The following is an 18,665-nucleotide window of genomic DNA, read 5'->3' as shown; positions in this document are numbered from 1 at the left end:
ACAGCCATAACAATACTCAAGTGCTTCCTAATCAATCATTTTACCAAAGCATGTGAATGTAATATATGAATTAGGTTTTTATTGCTGCATTTTATATGTAGTCTCCCTCAGCTATACTCAAATCTTAAAATTTATAAAAAGAAAACCCACTAAAGAGACATGCTTTCCCAGTGTTATAGGCAAAATACTAACTTGAACCTTAGTAACTTAATTTCCCAATCAGGCTGCCTTATGTCTTTTACACTAAATGAATATGTGTAGTAAACCTATTCTGTGTGTCATTTAGAATACTCAGAAATCATGTTTAAGCACCTGTGGAAAACTTCTTTACTGACAATCAGGTTAGAGATGATTCATATTAAAAGAATTCTTTTGGCCGGTAATACTTTTATGTCATTGTAAAAATGAATGTTTATTTTGTGTCATCTTTTTAAACTTTTATAGGTCAGTCTTGAATATGTAAAGAGGTACGATGTATGTTTAAATGTTCATATTCATTCACATATGTGCCCTGTTAAGTACTTCAGGTCTTTCTGATAAAACTCTGAATTTTATTTTTAAAAGTACTCTGGTTCAACTTGTAGCTTTGGTAGCTATATTTTCTAAACCAACAATCAATATGGGTTTAATGACATAAGTTTAATTACATAAACATCATGTAGGAATATTTGACATTAAAGTAGCTTTTGGAAATTCAGTTGTCATGACTAAAGTCAATAATTCTGAAAATATTTAATGAATTTTAAAATTAAAAGGCTTCTATAATTTATATTTAACTTGAATTGTATGTTAAATGTCAGCTCTTTATTATACCTATCTTATATATGGCATGAAAATTTTGTTGAGACAAGTAATGTGAAATATTTACTGCTTTTGTGAAACATTGGTCTGGAATAATCAGGAAATATGAATTGGAAACCAGACTCAGTCATTGAGACAATGTGTGACTTTGAGAAAGTCATTTAAGTCTATTTCAGTTCTCCTAATGATAAATAAATGAACAAAAAAATTTAATTTTGCTAATATTGAAATTCAATAATATAGACCTGAGTTTGATTTTCTAAAATTTTCTTGTACATTCAGTGCTTTAAATATTTTTTTTAATGTACACAGGACAACATAAAACTTTAAAATGTGAATATAGACTGAAAAAGTATTGCATTGCCAAGTAACAAAATTATGAAGAAACACAGTTTTGAGGCAGAAAAATTCAAATGGTTGTAATAAATGTTTCCTTTTCATTGTGTATAAACTCTTTGCCAATTTCTAGTCAGTTTATTTTCATTTAGAGAAGAAATAGCTGAATTTTGTCCTTTTTGCTTTCAGAATCTGTCCTGGTAAACAATGTGGTTATTAGCTAGTGGTAATTTGAGATAAATAAATTAAAATTCTATCAAAATGAATATAACTTGAACATAAACACTCATACCAGGCAGCCTGCTGCTCATGTGTTATAACAAGCCAACACTAAAGACATACTATGTACCATGGTGCCAGGCTTGGTAGCATGTTTTGCTCGATAGTAGTTAAATTTCTGATACTTATGACCAGTTAATGGGATTATTTGAACTCCCTGAAGAGATGTCTATTTCCAAAATTGCAATCAATACAGGGAAAGTTAGTATGTCTCTACATGTGCTTGAATATTTGAAGAAATGGATATTGTCTGAGATCTTAGTGATGTTCAACTATTTACAATGTTTCTGAGTGTTTTCAAAGGCAGATTACCAGCCTCTGAATTGCAGCAGTTTACTCTGTCATAGGACTTGATGAAGAACATCTAAGAATTTCTGTATTTTGCATTTGCAGTGTCTTATAGAAATTTTGGCAAATTATGTGATTTATCTGTGTTTACTGTGTCTTATTTCCCTAGCTCCAGTGGCTGTTGGACAATTATGAGACAGCAGAAGGAGTGAGCCTTCCCAGAAGCACTCTATACAACCACTACCTTCGACACTGTCAGGAACACAAACTGGACCCAGTCAATGCTGCCTCTTTCGGAAAATTAATAAGGTCAATTTTTATGGGGCTACGAACCAGGAGATTGGGCACTAGGTTAGTACTGAAAAATAATACCATAAACTGATCTCTCTTTTCAAACTAGGGCAATTCAGTATTTTGTTTAAACAAAAGTACTTGATTACAGGCAATATATAAGGAAATACATAGAATGAGCTCAGTTTATAACATCCCCAGGAAAAGGAAAGGACATTATGCAGTGACTGTTTCCAAGCCAGAATTATATGTTGTCTAAAACATTAACTGAGCAAAGCTTTGAGAAGAGCTGATTCTCAAACTACGTAGAAATCAGCAGACCAACCTGTTAATGCAAGTTTTGCATATGGTGCTTTAAACACGCACACACACACACACACACACACACACACACAAACACACACAAACTGTATTCCTTTTTGAAAGAAAGCATACTAACGATGATGGATGATGAGTTAAGTGACATAATAAATGTAAAACTAGGTATCTCTTGACTTGCAAAATTGCATTTGTCTTTATAAATAACGCTGTTCAGATTAAGAAACTAAAATGAGTTTTTTATTTCATTTCTGGAGATGAATTAAAAATCCTTTGCTAAACTTGCAAAATATTGTTTAAATTCCTCAGTGATATGTTAGTTCTATTTTACCTCTTATTAGCCCCTACTTTTTCTTCTGTTCTTAATGTGAAACCGTATGTGTGTGGAAGTAAAAAGATTGTATACTTCAATTGAACTGAAATACTATGAAGAAAAAGCTTCTGGTTTTTCCTTTGTTGGAAATAAATATGAGTGTTTTCAGTAACCAAAATACGATGAAAAGAATACTTAGAACTGTAAGCTTCATTTTTGTCTTTCTGTATTTCTATAAATTATCATAAGATAAATAAGTAGCTGGACAGAGGATATGAATGTTTTAAATTTCCTGAATCTTATAGAAATCATATAAAAAGTTAAAATAGAGACACTATACTGTATAACATTAGGTGATATACCCTTAATTAGCTATAAAGCACAACTTCAGAGTATTCTAGTAAAGAGTTTCAATCTTAAACAAACACAGCGTTAGTAATTGACTTTATTAAAAATATATACCAAAAAGAGGAGTAAGTGTTACAGGGGAGAAAAGATTGATCTTTTTTTCACCTATCACACAACTCATGACTAGGACCCCTAAAACAAAAGATTAACAAGGGAAAAGCATATAATTTGTTTAATACAAGTTTTACATGACAGGGAGCCTTCAGAAATGAAGACCCAAAGAAACAGAGAGAACTGTATGTATTTTATGCAGTCTGATGAAGTAAATAGTTCTGGAGAAACATGATTGGACAGAAAGGGGTATGATCTAACGATTCTAATCTGAGGGAAACTCAGCAGGGTCTGTTTTGCTTTTGTTTTTGTTTTTGTTTTGTTTGAGATGGAGTCTCACTCTGTCACCCAGGCTGGAGTGCAGTGGCCGGATATTGGCTCACTGCAAACTCCACCTCCCAGATTCAAGCAATTCCCCTGCCTCAGCCTCCAAGTAGCCTGGATTATAGAAGCCCCCCCCCCCACCACACCCAGTGAATTTCTGTTATTTCCTCAAATGCCAAGGTACCATATTTTGGGATAGCATATCCTAAACGCCTTCACTGTGTCAATTCTATGAGATTTACCAGGTCTATATGTATTCAAAGCATGAATTATTGCTTTCCTGTTGCATTTTAAGTGACTATACATTTTAGATTGTCGAAGGTTTAGCTCTCTCATAAATATATTTCCTTCTTTCTATACTTCCAAAGATAGTGTATTTTAAAGTGAAAAATATGATTGTTACTCACACTAAAGGAATAGCTTTCATTCCCTTGAGAAAAGCTTTTTGTTTCTATAGTTTTTTTTTTTTTTTTTTTCCCGGAACCACAGAAATCATTATTTGGGGACCTAACCTACTGTGTCCTAGCTGATGGCTCTGTAGTTACACATGCCATGCCAATATTTTGAAACTCTGGGCTTTATTCAACATTCTAATAGCTGTATTGTTGTGCTGCTTTTGTTACTGAAAGGGACTTCAATGGGTCCTATTTTGAGGCTCCATTCAAACTTTGAAACACATCTTTAAAATAGAAAGGGACAAATTTGGGGTTGTTTGGTTTTTTGAATGGGTAGAATCTATACTCTATAAGTACGTATTGCAATAACTGCAGCTTTTCCTTTCTAATGTTCTGGGTTCCTCCCACTCCCCACTCTGTAACAATTTATGTCTCCTATTTTTTTTAACCGTGTGTAGTGTTTGCAATTAGGTTTGTGAGGCAAAACCTAGAAAAATACTGAGAAAATAAGTACTATGGAGAAAGTTTAAACAAATGAAGTGTTATGAAGATCGAATTCCAATGCAGAGAAACTGACAGTGGTAGGAGTGAGGTACTAGACATTCTTTCTACCATAGAAACTGTTTAGCATTTACATTCTACTCCCAACCCAAGGAACAGAAGGAAAATTCAGATAAATCATGAGGCCAACTAAATAAAATACCCCTTTTAAAGAAAAGCGAACTATATGTAGAAGTATTACTATTAATATTGTCCATTAATAAAATAATCTGGTGAAACCACTCAAACCAGAAACAGATCCTTTCTAAAGTTTTTGGACCTAAGTAAACAAAAAGTAAATCAAATCACTGTTTTAAACAAAGGCAAATAAATAGGTACCTTTTGTTAGATCCCATTTCCAAATTAAGTTTGTGTAAAGAAGACCATGGAGGAAACTCAGCAAGGCCTGTTTTGTTTTTGTTTCTCTCAACCATTCCCAGTGAAATAAAAAGAACCTCTCCCTCCCAACCCAACTAAAATGTTAATTTGTAGGGAACCAAAAATAAACTAGGCACCCCATCTATTTGAGTTATCAAGAGAGACATCATTTTCCTCTGTAGTTTTTGTCTTGTAAGTAATGCCTCCTGCTTCCTACCCTACCTCTACTCCTTATTCTCCTCCAGTTTGTACAGAACAGTGCCATACATTGGGTATATGGTATTTTTGATTTTGCTTATTGCACTGTTCTGCAGTGGATTTTTGAGACAAGAAATAATCTCTGCAAGTGGAAGGCCTTTCTTTATGGGCATTACGTTTTTCTATCTGCTTTGCTGTGCTGAAAGCATGTAGGTGTTTCGATGCCCTGCTTTTTTTTTTAAACTAGCAGTATTATTTATATAATATGATTTTAATGTCTTTTCAAATATATACAAGGTTCATTTAATATGTTTTTAAATGTTGGAAGTACAATTCTGCTCTATTTTCATAAAAAATATTTAATCCACACTCTTCTCGCATTTCTTTTTGTAAATGAAAAAAAAAATTGGAAAAAGCACTGATGTATTGCTGTATATAGACTTGTGAAAAACTACTGTTTTCTCCTTGCAAGAATTTACATATTTAAAATGATATTTTTGCAAGAATTTGCAAATTCCATTTAGACCAAAACTTTATCATTTCTAATAGCAAACATGGTCTTTCTCATGAACATGGGGAAATTATGACATTTTAATTCCAGGTGGGAATTTGCCATTTTCACAGAGAAATTTCCCCATGTCTGTGTGACACATCTTTTTTAGCCTGCAAAGCTGATACAAATCCATAAAAACAGAAACTAATAAAATGTGTTTCAAAAATCAATAGATTTAAGGCTTACTTTGGTTTTGTGTTTCACAATATTAAATAAGTCTTTACTACTACATTTTTTTATTTTTATTTTTATTTTTTTTGAGACGGAGTTTCACTCTTGTTACCCAGGCTGGAGTGCAATGGTGCGATCTCGGCTCACCGCAACCTCCGCCTCCTGGGTTCAAGCAATTCTCCTGCCTCAGACTCCTGAGTAGCTGGGATTACAGGCACATGCCACCATGCCCAGCTAATTTTTTTGTATTTTTAGTAGAGACAGGGTTTCACCATGTTGACCAGGATGGTCTCGATCTCTCAACCTCATGATCCACCCGCCTCGGCCTCCCCAAGTGCTGGGATTACAGGCTTGAGCCACCGCGCCCAGCTACTACTACATTTTGTAACAAACAATAAAGTTATCTTACTTCATCATCACTGAAATAAAGAGAAAAATGTTGCACTTATCCAGGAAAGTGGAATTAAGATTTTTTCTTTCTTCTGTATAGACACTTTACAGTAAATACGTACTCCATTGACTAATTTTTATTGGCCTGTTATCCTGTTAACTAATTTTTACTGGCCAAAAACGTTTTTTCCTATCATTACCCTTCTCAATTAAAGTTAAAATAGAAATTAGAAAATGAAATGTAATTTGTATGAAACAAATGGACTGTTTGACTAATATTTAAGTGAAAGTTTATAAACAAATACCTTTAGTAGGGCCTTCAGCTGATGGATTTAGAAGCTTATTTTGATTCTTCCAATTTTATCACCACAAAAACATAAAAGTATTCAGAACAGGTATATCATAAATATGTAACATTAATATACTGCTTTTACCAAATTTTTCCAAGTGTAAAGTTTAATGGACATCCCATGTGATTAATGTTAGTTTGACTGACTTTTGTTTCTAATGTTTATTGTTCACTAATGAAGAGGAAACTCCAAGTACCACTACTACGGGATTCGTGTCAAGCCAGATTCCCCTCTTAATCGTCTGCAAGAAGACATGCAGTATATGGCTATGAGACAACAACCCATGCAGCAGAAACAAAGGTAGACTTTGGAGTTATCCTTGATATGTCCAAGCTATGTATTTCTTAGTTGTTTCGGTCTCCTTTTTTCTGAACAAATACCCAAGTACAAAAGAATGTTCTTATTATTGGCATGCTTTCACTATGGATAGTTCTTAAATATGATTTAGAATTTCAATGATCCTGCCTGTTTTCCAAATTTTTAAAAATTACTTATCAGTGAGCCTATTTGGCCCCTTTTAAGTTAAGTGTGACATCCCAAGCTGTTCAGACAGGGAAATGAAACACAAAACATACGGAGCATACCCAAGCAAATACCACATGGAGAAATTTGTTTCAGTATTCATGAGCTTCTGACTTGCTATTCTGCACGTCCCTCAGTCATTCTTTTTGACACAGTATGAATTCTTGCAGAATGTTTGGGATGTCTTACATTTGCTTTGAATCCAACTTTCATAGATAAAGAATTGCTGATATTAGAGTTGTAAGAGATCTCAAGCATTCCTGAATGAATGGATGGATGATGGATGATGGGTGGACATATGGACGAATGGATGGGTGGATGAATAGAATCATAGATCTTAGAATTGAAAGATACGTCAGTCTAGTCTGGCCTTACAACCTTGTGGCCATCAAAGCATTAATAGCCTCTGTTTTCAGATGAGTTCCAGAGACATCAAATGATATGCACAAGCCCGTAATAAAGTTGCATAGCCAGGAGCCTTCTAGTCCCATGTGACTTAAGTCACAATTTAGAGTAAATTTAAACAACAACAAAAAAAAATCCTTTTCTCTTTGCCAGCACAGCTTAACCATGACAGCAATTATGATTTTTCTTTTCAAGTGAGTGTGCAGAATCAGATAGAGAAAGGAGGACTCTGCATAGGTCCCAATGTGTTGATCTGTAGTGATTAGTTGCCTTGGCCAGTCTCCCCATTCATGCTAGTTCAGTCAGGAGCATTAACTCTAAGAAAATGTCGGTGAAAAGAATATATTACATAGTAATTTTATACTATTTAGTCAGCCAACATTGATTGAGTCTACTGTGTGTTAGGCCCTGCATGCAGAGATAAGACAGAGTTCCTATATGTGAAGAGTTAAGAAATTAGAAGGGGAGGCACATGGGGAATTGAAAAAAAGTAGGTGCAGTCTAGGAAGTGCTGAAATAAAACTTTGATCAAGTAACTATCACAATACAGAGGAATTTTCAGCAAACTCTGAGAGAAGGGGAGATTGGAAAGTTTCTAGAGAAATTGCTGTTTGAGTAGGAACTTAGAGTAGTCATAAAAAAGAAAAATATTGAAGTAGATGGAAAATGCACCTAGGGCTGAAGTCCATGATGTCTTTGGAAAATGGTCCATGATTTATTTGGTTAGGTTGGTATTATGGAAGGAGAATCAAGGAGTAGTTGAGTAGTTTAGCAGGAGATGAGATCTTAAAAGTAGTTTGGATCATATATTAAGGGATTTGCTTGTATATAAAGCTAATAAGTTTGTTCTTTGTGCAGAACATAGCTTTGAAGCTATGTAAGGCTTTGAAGCAAAACAATGAAACTTTGATTTTTTCTAGAGAGATGACTTTTTGATTTTGGGCAAGACATATTTAATGGAAAGAGACTGGAGGTAAGGATACTTGTTAAGTGGTTTTATAACACAGTCATAATTTTTAGTGTAAGTGTTCCAGACTGAAGACTCAGTTCAAGATTGGCTATTATATAAAAGGTATCTTAAAGATTTTAGATTTTTTAAATTACAGATTCTCAATCTTATTTCTTTAATTGCTGGTTCTTATTTTTTGATGTATAGTCAGTGAGAAATAAGAGGGGCTCTGAAAAAAATAATAAAATAAATTCTAGAATAGTACTTCATAGAGTTGGAGATAGTGTTTGTGTGAGTTGCAGTAAATTATTACTGTTTTGAGTTATGATTGTTTTTTGCATCTGTTAATGGCAGCACTTAATAGCCTTTACTTTCTGGTGTGATTTCTACACTAATGCATAGCAGCATTGCATAGTTGAGATGATGATGATATCAAGAAAAAGACGGTTTGCTTCAGAAATAACATATACTCAAACTTAAATATGAACAAAAGCTTAATAAATTGTACCTAAGACAGTTGAAGCCTATGATTTGACTGCAAGGAATTTCCTGTAATTTAACTGCAAGGAATTCTAGCAAACTTTCATAGAATTAGAAGCCTTCGAGGAACATTCTTTGTAAAAAAAACCTGAGTTACATAAGCAAGGCCCAGGACTTCCTGTGGTCTTCTCATGAAACATATTCTGTAAAGATAAGCAAGCCATAAAAACCCCTGCGTTCTCAGTACAGTGGTACTTGAGTTTGGAAACAGATAAAAGATGGAAGTATTTAAGAAATGATACAAAAATCTCAGTAGTATTAATAAATTAGGTTTAATACTTATTTCTTATGAAGTAAGAATATGAAAGAACCAAAGAAATACTGAAATTTCCTTTAATTTGTTGGCTTTTTTTGAAAAAATGATGCGTGTTTAGCATTATGGACAGTTCTTGAAATGATGTCTTGCTGATTGCAGCGTTAGTGTTGCCAATTGCATGGGCCTCTCTTTAGGGCAGCAGGGGTCTTCTGTTGTCTCTTTGAAGGAATCTGTCCACTGCCAACATTGATAAGCCTTAACTGAAACCAGTTACCCTATTGTGCAGAATCATTTAGACAGGAGAGGAGGAGTTTCTTTTCATGTGTGTGGAAATAGTCTAATTTAAGAGTGTTTGTTGAAAACAATGGGAAAATAACTTTTAAATAATTTATGGCTTAAAAACTTTTTTGAATGATTTCAAAATTCAAATGATTATACTGAGTATAGTAAAATTTACATAAAGTGATTGCCAGTGTCTTGTAAAAATACAAATGACATGTGAAATGTTTCAAGTATAAAATAACAGATATTTCAAAATATTCACATTATTTGAGTACTTCAAGGTTTATTGAATGCATCCATGTGTGCTTATCTTTCATAATGTAAGTTTATGTTTTATATGTTCTTATACTGAAGAAATGCAAGTGTATACAGTGATTATTTTGTTCATTAAATTGAAGTTTTAGAGCTCAATTTTTACATTATTCTCATGAATTTGGAATTATACTCAAGTGATAATAATGAGTATTGTTTTTATATAGCTCACAATTTCTTGAGCTTTTTTATATAAAGTTTCACTTGAAGCTTTGATAAGGTGGTAGAAGAAATCTTCATTTATCTATGAATCCAATTCCCAGCAATACCACTCTATGGAACATAGTCATGAGTCTGAACATAAATGTAAACAACTTCTGATTGGAAAGCAGATGTCACAGAGCCTACAGTTTCACTTAGTTGAAAAGATGAAGCCATTCTCACCATTTTACCTAAAATAAAGGAGATTAGAGCCCCCTTGATTCACAGGCAGTCATGAACTATGACAGCTGGCAAGAAATAAAAGTAGGCAGCATCTTCTATTTACTTTAAAGTTATTCAATACAGCAGTTTGTGGACACTCAGTGGAGGGGCACATGGACCTACGTATTCCAGTAAATACTTCAAATATCAGTGTAGTGACTAAAATGTAGTCTAACACAACATAATAACTGCTTTGCATGTTTATGGCATTACAGGCAATCAAGGAGAGGTAAAATACCATGGTTAAGGAGACAGAAAACCTTCTATTGAAAATACTTCATATGAAAATAATGTTTTTGCACTGGTATGAGGTATTCTTCAGTTTTTTACAAAATTCACTTGTGGACTAATTTGTTTACCCTAATTTGGATAATAAGTAAGGTTATTATAGAGCAAAAAGGACATCAGTAATTTCCATCTCTCCAAACTAAGTAAAATGTTTGCTGCAGTTTAGTTTCAATACATAAAAGAAGTATATAGAGAGTGTTGGCATGTAGATTTTAAATATTTTTCCAGATTCCAGTAGTAAAAGCCAAATGCTTTTGATAATATGCTTGGCTGCGTTTAATCCCAGTAGCCATTCTCAAAATATCAAATAACCGTTTACCATTTCTTCAACAAATACTTATCAATTGTTATTTGCATGCATAATCTGTCAATTACATCTAAAAAGATATAACACAGAATCATAGAATGTTGGAAATGGAAGAAAGATTCTAATGACTGTTTTTTTGGTTTTTGTTTGTTTGTTTGTTTGTTTGTTTGCCGTGCAGAAGCTGTGGAGTTTGATTAGGTCCCATTTGTCTGTTTTGGCTTTTGTTGCCAGTGCTTTTGGTGTTTTGGTCATGAAGTCCTTGCCTATGTCTATGTCCTGAATGGTTTTGCCGAGATTTTCTTCTAGGGTTTTTATGGTGTTAGGTCTTATGTTTAAGTCTTTAATTCATCTGGAGTTACTTTTAGTGTAAGGTGTCAGGAAGGGATCCAGTTTCTGCTTTATGTACATGACTTGCCAGTTTTTCCAACACCATTTATTAATCAGGAAATCCTTTCCCCATTGCTTGTTTTGGCAGGTTTGTCAAAGATCGGATGGTTTTAGATATATTGTGTTGCCTCCAAGGCTTCTGTTCTCTTCCATTGGTCTATATCTCTGTTTTGGTACCAGTACTATGCTGTTTTAATTACTATAGCCTTGTAGTATAGTTTGAAATCCAGTAGTGTGATGCCCCCCGCTATGTTCTTTTTGCTTAGAATTGACTTGGCTGTGTCAGCTCTCTTTTGGTTCCATATGAAATTTAAGGTGTTTTTTTTTTTCCAGTTCTATGAAGGTCATTGGTAGCTTGATGGGAATAGTGTTGAATCTGTAAATTACTTTGGGCAGTATGGCCATTTTCATGATACTGATTCTTCCTAACCATGAATGTGGAATGTTTCTCCATCTGTTTGTGTCCTCTCTTATTTTGTTGAGCAGTGGCTTGTAGTTCTCCTTGAAGAGGTCCTTTACATTCCTTGGTAGTTGTATTCCTAGGTATTTTATTCTCTTTGTAGCAATTGTGAATGGCAGTTCGTTCTTGATTTGGCTCTCTTTAAGTCTGTTATTGTTGTATAGGAATGCTTGTGATTTTTGCACATTGATTTTGTATCCTGAGACTTTGCTGAAGTTGCTTATCAGCTTAAGGAGATTTTGGCCTGAGACCATGGGGTCTTCTAGATATACAATCATGTCATCTGCAAATAGAGACAATTTGACTTCCTCCTTTCCTATTTGAATACCCTTTATTTCTTTTTCTTGCCTGATTGCTCTGGCTAGAACTTCCAGTACTATATTGAATAGGAGTGGTGAGAGAGGGAATTCTTCTCTAGTGCCAGATTTCAAAGGGATTGCTTCCAGATTTTGTCCATTCAGTATGATATTGGCTCTTGATTTGATGTAAATAGCTTTTATTATTTTGAGATATGTTTCATCAATACCTAGTTTATTGAGGGTTTTTAGCATAAAGGGCTGTTGAATTTTGTCAAAGCCTTCTGCATCAATTGAGATCATCATGTGGTTTTTGTCTTTGGTTCTGTTTATGTGGTGAACTACGTTTATAGACTTGCCTATGTTGAACCAGCCTTGCATCCCCGGGATGAAGCCTTCTTGATCATGGTGGATAAGCTTTTTGATGTGCTGTTGCAGTCGGCTTGCCAGTATTTTATTGAAGATTTTTGCTTCTATGTTCATCATGGGTATTAGCCTGAAGTTTTCTTTTCTTGTTGAGTCTCTGCCAGGTTTTGGTATCAAAATGATATTGGTCTCATAAAATGATTTGGGAAGGATTCCCTCTTTTTGGATTATTTAGAATAGTTTCAGAAGGAATGGTACCAGCTCCTCTTTGTTTGTCTGGTAGAATTCGGCTGTGAACCCCTCTGGACCTGGGCTTTTTTTGGGTGGTAGGCTCTTAATTGCTGCCTCAACTTCAGACCTTGTTATTGGTCTATTCAGGATTTTGACTTCTTCCTGGTTTAGGCTTGGGAGGAGGCAAGTGTCCAGGAATTTATCCATTTCTTCCAAGTTTACCAGTTTATGTGCATAGAATTGTTTGTAATAATCTCTGATGATAGTCTGAATTTCTGTGGAATCTGTGGTGATATCCCCTTTATCTTTTTTTTTATTGCATCTATTTGGTTATTCTCTCTTTTCTTTTTTATTAATCTGGCTAGTGATCTGTCTATTTTGTTGATCTTTTTGAAAAACCAGCTCCTGGATTTATTGATATTTTGAAGGTTTTTTTGTGTCTCTGTCTCATTAATTCTGCTCTGATCTTAGTTATTTCTTGTCTTCTGCTAGGTTTTGAGTTTTTTTGATCTTGCTCCTCTAGCTCTTTCAATTTTGACGATAGGGTGTCAATTTGGGATCTCTCCTCGCTTCTCATGTGGGCACTCATTGCTATATATTTTCCTCTAGAGACTGCTTTAAATGTGTCCCAGATATTCTGGTATGTTGTGTCTTCGTTCTTGTTGGTTTTGAAGACCATCTTTATTTCCGCCTTCATTTCATTGTTTATCCAGTCAATATGCAGGAGCCAGTTGTTCAGTTTCCAAGAAGCTGTGCAGTTCTGAGTTAGTTTCTACATTCTGAGTTCTAACTCAATTGCACTGAGGTCTGAGAGACTGTTTGTTATGATTTCCGTTCTTTTGCATTTGCTGAGGAGTGATTTATTGCCAATTATGTGGTCAATTTTAGAGTAGGTGTGATGTGGTGCCGAGAAGAATGTATATTCTGTGGATTTGGGGAGGAGAATTCTGTAAACGTCTATTAGGTTTGCTTGTTCCAGATATGAGTTCAAGTACAGGATATCCTTGTTAATTTTCTGTCTGGTTGATCTGTCTAATTTTGACAATGGGGTGTGAAAGTCTCCTACTATTATTGTGATTGAATCAGCAACCAACAGAATGGGAAAAAGTTTTGCAGTCTACCCATCTGACAAAAGGCTGATACCCAGAATTTACAAATAACTAAAACAGATCTACAAGAAAAAAACAAACAAGCCCATTCAAATGTGGGCAAAGGATATGAACAGACACTTTACAAAAGAAGACATACATGAGGCCAACAAACATATGAGAAAATGCTCATCATCACTGGTCATTAGAGAAATGCAAATCAAAACTACATTAAGGCCGGGCGCAGTGGCTCAAGCCTGTAATCCCAGCACTTTGGGAGGCCGAGGCGGGTGGATCACAAGGTCAAGAGATTGGGACCATCTTGGTCAACAAGGTGAAACCCCGTCTCTACTAAAAATACAAAAAACTAGCTGGGCATGGTGGCGCGTGCCTGTAATCCCAGCTACTCAGGAGGCTGAGACAGGAGAATTGCCTGAACTCAGGAGGCGGAGGTTACGGTGAGCTGAGATCGTGCCATTGCACTCCATCCTGGGTAACAAGAGCGAAACTCCGTCTAATAAAGAAAGAAAGAAAGAAAGAAAGAAAGAAAGAAAGATACCATCTCACGCCAGTTCAAATGGCGATCATTAAAAAATCTGGAGACAACAGATGCTGGAGAGGATGTGGAGAAATAGAAACACTTTTACACTGTCGGTGGGAGTGAAAATTAGTTCAACCATTGTGGAAGACAGTGTGGTGATTCCTCAAGGACCTAGAAATAGAAATTCCATTTGACCCAGCAATCCCATTACTGGATATATATCCAGAGGATTATAAATCATTCTACTATAAGGATACATGCACACGAATGTTCATTGCAGCACTGTTTACAATAGCAAAGACCTGGAACCAACCCAAATGCCCATCAATGATAGACTGGACAGGGAAAATGTGGCACAGATACACCATGGAATATTATGCAGCCATCAAAAACGATGAGTTCGTGTCCTTTGTAGGGACATGGATGAACCTGGAAACCATCATTCTCAGCAAACTGACAAAAGAGCAGAAAATCAAATACCACATGTTCTCTCTCATAGGTGGGTGTTGAACAATGAGAACACATGGACACAAGGAGGGGAGCACTACACACTGGGGTCTGTTGGGGGGAAATAGGGGAGGGACAGTGGGAGGTGGGGAGTTGGGGAGAGATAGTATGGGGAGAAATGCCAGATATAGGTCAAGGGGAGGAAGGCAGCAAATCACACTGCCATGTGTGTACCTATGCAACAATTTTGCATGTTCTTCACATGTACCCCAAAACCTAAAATGCAATCAAATAAAAAGAAATGGAAGAAAGATTACCTAGTCCACCTCATCTTCTTGATGACAAACCTGAAGTCCATAAAGGTTAAATAACTTATTCACAGTCATAGCAACCAGGATAAGAACTCTTGTCTTTATTCTCATGAGAATTCCACCCTCAAAGAGGTAAGATAACCCAAGCAGAAACACACACGCACCCCAAAATATTTGCATATGAAATAAAGGGAGAAATCACATTTTAATGATTGTGTTTCAAGTAACTGAGGAAATGTGCCACCTCCTACCTCTTTGCGTGGTCTCTTCGCAGCAATTAAATTCTGTGAAAGAATGAACCTTTCTTTCACAGAATGTGAAATAATATCATTAAGAAGAGATCATTTGGAAAGGTGGTACAGCAAGGCTAGTTTTGCTTTGGCTATAGATAGATGTAAAAGCATGCACGTTCTTTTAGGAGAAAGAAAGGAATTTTAAAAATGTTTATCATTAGATGGCCTTTATATAGAGTTCATAGACTAGTTAAACAAACTCTATATTTAGAATTGGAAAATGGGGCTTTGAGTACAGGCTACATGGGCACTTCTGCAGAGTGTATGACTTAACCTCACTGAGTCAGTTTCTTCATCTACAAAATAGAAATTCTTAATAGACTATCTCACAGATTATTTTCAATTTCAAGTGCAATAAACTATCTGAAAGTTTTTGCAATAACTGGAAATGTTCAAGTGTTAGATAATTATTATTGGGATCATTGTTATGCAGTAAGCACTAAAGAAAAATGTGTTTCTTAAGGAACATTTAGTGTTTTGGAGGAGAAGGAGGCCTAGCAGTTGGTCAGGTTGGGCTTCCATTTCTCTATATTTCTAGGCTAGTAGTTTCTAACTTTGATTGATGTTAATAGTTTATGTTTCCTTTCCTACACATAAATTCCCTGGGATCATTACAGAGTTAAGCATCTAGAGCTAGTAAACAGATCTGAAGCAGCTGAGGGAGGCAGGAGTCTTTAGTGAGAAAATAATTGTGCCTTGTATTTAGCTTTTGGAGACAACTCAGGAATGTTGGCATTAAGATATTTAATGTTCACTATGCCATTGCACTAGTCCGTGATTTAATGATCACCTTTCCCATTGAAAAGAGGAGAAACATAAATGATCAAAACTCAGTAACTACTGAACTGTAGTAATTCATGTAAAGTTTGTTAATAGTAACAGTCACCACTTGCTCTCATGAGTAGTATTTATTGAACATTTAAAATGTTTTTCAGTAAACATATTACATGCAAGATCTCATTTGGCAATTATATTGTTATTTACTGAGAAGGAAACTGAGAGACCCTTAATTTTGCTGTATTCAAGAAGCTCACTAATTTATTTTTTTCCTAGAGCAAGCCTCAGATGCCTTTTGTTGCTGTTGTTGTTTTTGTTGTTGTTAGTTATCTTTTGGCATCTGATGGAGCCAGATTGTCATTCTCTAAATAAAGAAGGTGGGAAAGGATAAGAGAAGGGGCCAACCATAGATAAAAGAAGTGTCATGCATACTTGTAGCAAGAATATATCAGTTCTGTTTAGCTAACCATAAACCACCTATGCTTAGAGAACTCAATGCAGAAATTCATGAGATGAGAGAATCATGTCTGCCTCTTTCAACACTACTTCCTCAGCACCTGGGAGAGCTCTAAGCACATTGTCAGTGCTCTCTAAATATTTGTTAAATGAATGAATGACCTACAACTCCAATTTTCACCAGCAGCTTCGACCTCCTCTTTAACCTGCTACAGTTAACATATACCCCATTTCAATTTAATTTTTTCCACTTCTTCATGCCCAGTTATAGATGTAAAGCTAATGAAGAGACAAATACTCACAGAACCACTAACAAGAATTGAAGAGATGGAATACCTATCATTAACCAATAGGGTTGATGGTAAAAATAATTTAGATGTATTATCAATATATTCAGTGTGACTTCAAAGTTAGTTACTATTCTAAAAGAATGGAACTCTTCATATTTACTATTTTCTTCTGATCCATTAGTGTGTATACCACTTGGTTCATTTCAGACATCAAGTCATCTAAAGACTTTGTGGGACAGTTTTTTCCAAAGAAGATTACAAAATTCCAGTAGAAAATTCTAGCCTCCTGCCCTTGTTCTGAGCTCAGTATTTCAATTTATTCATGCAAATAAAATGATTATATACTTTCTGGAGTTAAAACATAATGATGACGTTTTGCCTATACAGTTTATATTTTGTGTTTTGCATGTACATTTTTTTCAGCCACCTTGAAAGGATTTTCCAAATGTTTCAATTAATCTGTTGAAAATCATTCCACCTGGTGCTGTTAGTTAAATGTAATGGTAAATATATACCACTCTTTGCCTTCCATTGGACTGTTTTAGTGTCCGTGTGTGTGGGATTGACAGAACATTACTTTTACAGTAGAGTTACAACCGTCCAAGTCCTAAATAGCAGCTATGACTAACCCCATGGGGGAAGATTCCTAATTATTTTCTAAGCTTTCTGTTTTAGTGACAGGTTTTATGCATACAGTCAGCTATTAAAGCATTAGAGTTTCTTTTATTTCTTAATCATTAACAACTTTAGCACTGATTGCCCATGGAGTTGCAAGCTGTTAAAATTATCATTTGCCTCTTACTAATTTTGAAACCAAGAGCTGTTCCTTTACTTGATGAAGCATAGGTCTTTCTCAGAGCATACACAATGCAAGAGTACTAAGTTTACTCTGGGAAAACCAAATCTGAACATAATTAATTTGCTAAATAAATGGAAGTAAAGGGAGGAAATACTCTTAAATATTAGTAAGTTTAGTATTTTTAAAGGATTCAACAGAAAGTGTTTTTTGTTTGGCTGTTTTTCAGTAGAAAGCTTTCTTGGGTTTTTTATTTATTATTCTCCAAATATGGTGGATTTGATAAAGTTTATGATGATTGTTTTATGAAGGCTGTAGAGAGTCCGAAAATCTACAAGTCATGTTATAGTGCTAAAATGTCAGTTAAAATTCAACTGATTAACATAATATAGAATTATTATGTAAGCCAATAAAATATAAAAGACATCTTGGAAAAATTATATTTATACCCAGCCTTTTAAAAACCATGTGCCTATAGTGGCCTACCCATCATATAGTATGTGCTCAATAAACATTTTTTAAATGGATTTGATATGTGTTAAAGTCAGTCGATGATGATATGATAAAATCAAAGATGTTACCTTAAACATTCATTCATGTAAATATATTTATTGTACATTCCAAATATAGTTTGTTGGAAAATATAAAAATTGATGACTTATTTTGTTTAAAATGACTGTTTTTCTAATATTAATTGATGTATATCTATAACATTGAGCTAAAGGAATCTATTTGGGACCAAGAGGCTCCTGTGGAGTAGGGCTGTACTAGATACTTAAGAAATATCTTGGAAATGTGTTAGAATAACCAGTTCCTAAGCTCCATTCCCAAATATTTTGGGGGTGGATCTAGGGTGAGCCTACACATCTGAATTTTTTGAAAAGCTACCCAGATGTTGATATGTACTTAGATTTTAAAACCAGTGATAATAATCTACAACCACTGCTTCCAAGAAGAATCAGTTACTACCCATATTTGTTTAGCCTGTTTTTAATGTGATTGTTCTTGACTTCTGTTAAACTTCCTCCTTCTTTGGGAAGACACAAACTTCTGAGGTGAGGGTAGGGATAGGATCTTTTCCTTAGTTAGGGTACCAGGAAAATGAGAATCTAGGCTTTCTCAGTCCAGTATGTCTGATTTCTGGGGATTTTTTTCTAAGTTCCAATCCATTGCCAGACAATACATTGTGGATATATCACAATATGATTCATTACTTCAAGCTGGAAAAGCAAAAGTTAGCACTACCTGGAACCTCTCC

General features: G+C 34.9%; 1 protein-coding gene across 9 annotated transcripts in view; it reads left to right on the top strand.

Annotated features, from left to right (window-relative positions):
* The window catches only part of RFX3 (regulatory factor X3), a 294,672-nt gene that overhangs the window by 214,639 nt on the left and 61,368 nt on the right, over nucleotides 1-18,665 (top strand). For all 9 annotated transcript variants that reach the window (XM_074394749.1, XM_074394751.1, XM_074394752.1 and 6 more), the window contains 2 exons: nucleotides 1,874-2,055; nucleotides 6,565-6,684. In XM_074394749.1, the coding sequence (XP_074250850.1) occupies nucleotides 1,874-2,055; nucleotides 6,565-6,684 (302 nt within the window). The remainder of the gene's footprint in view (nucleotides 1-1,873; nucleotides 2,056-6,564; nucleotides 6,685-18,665) is intronic.

This window comes from Saimiri boliviensis, chromosome 2 (assembly GCF_048565385.1).
Source record: "Saimiri boliviensis isolate mSaiBol1 chromosome 2, mSaiBol1.pri, whole genome shotgun sequence".
NCBI classification, from domain to species: domain Eukaryota; kingdom Metazoa; phylum Chordata; class Mammalia; order Primates; family Cebidae; genus Saimiri; species Saimiri boliviensis.
The sequence above is the reverse complement of the archived record's forward strand: the minus strand, read 5'-3'. Positions and strand labels throughout refer to the sequence as shown.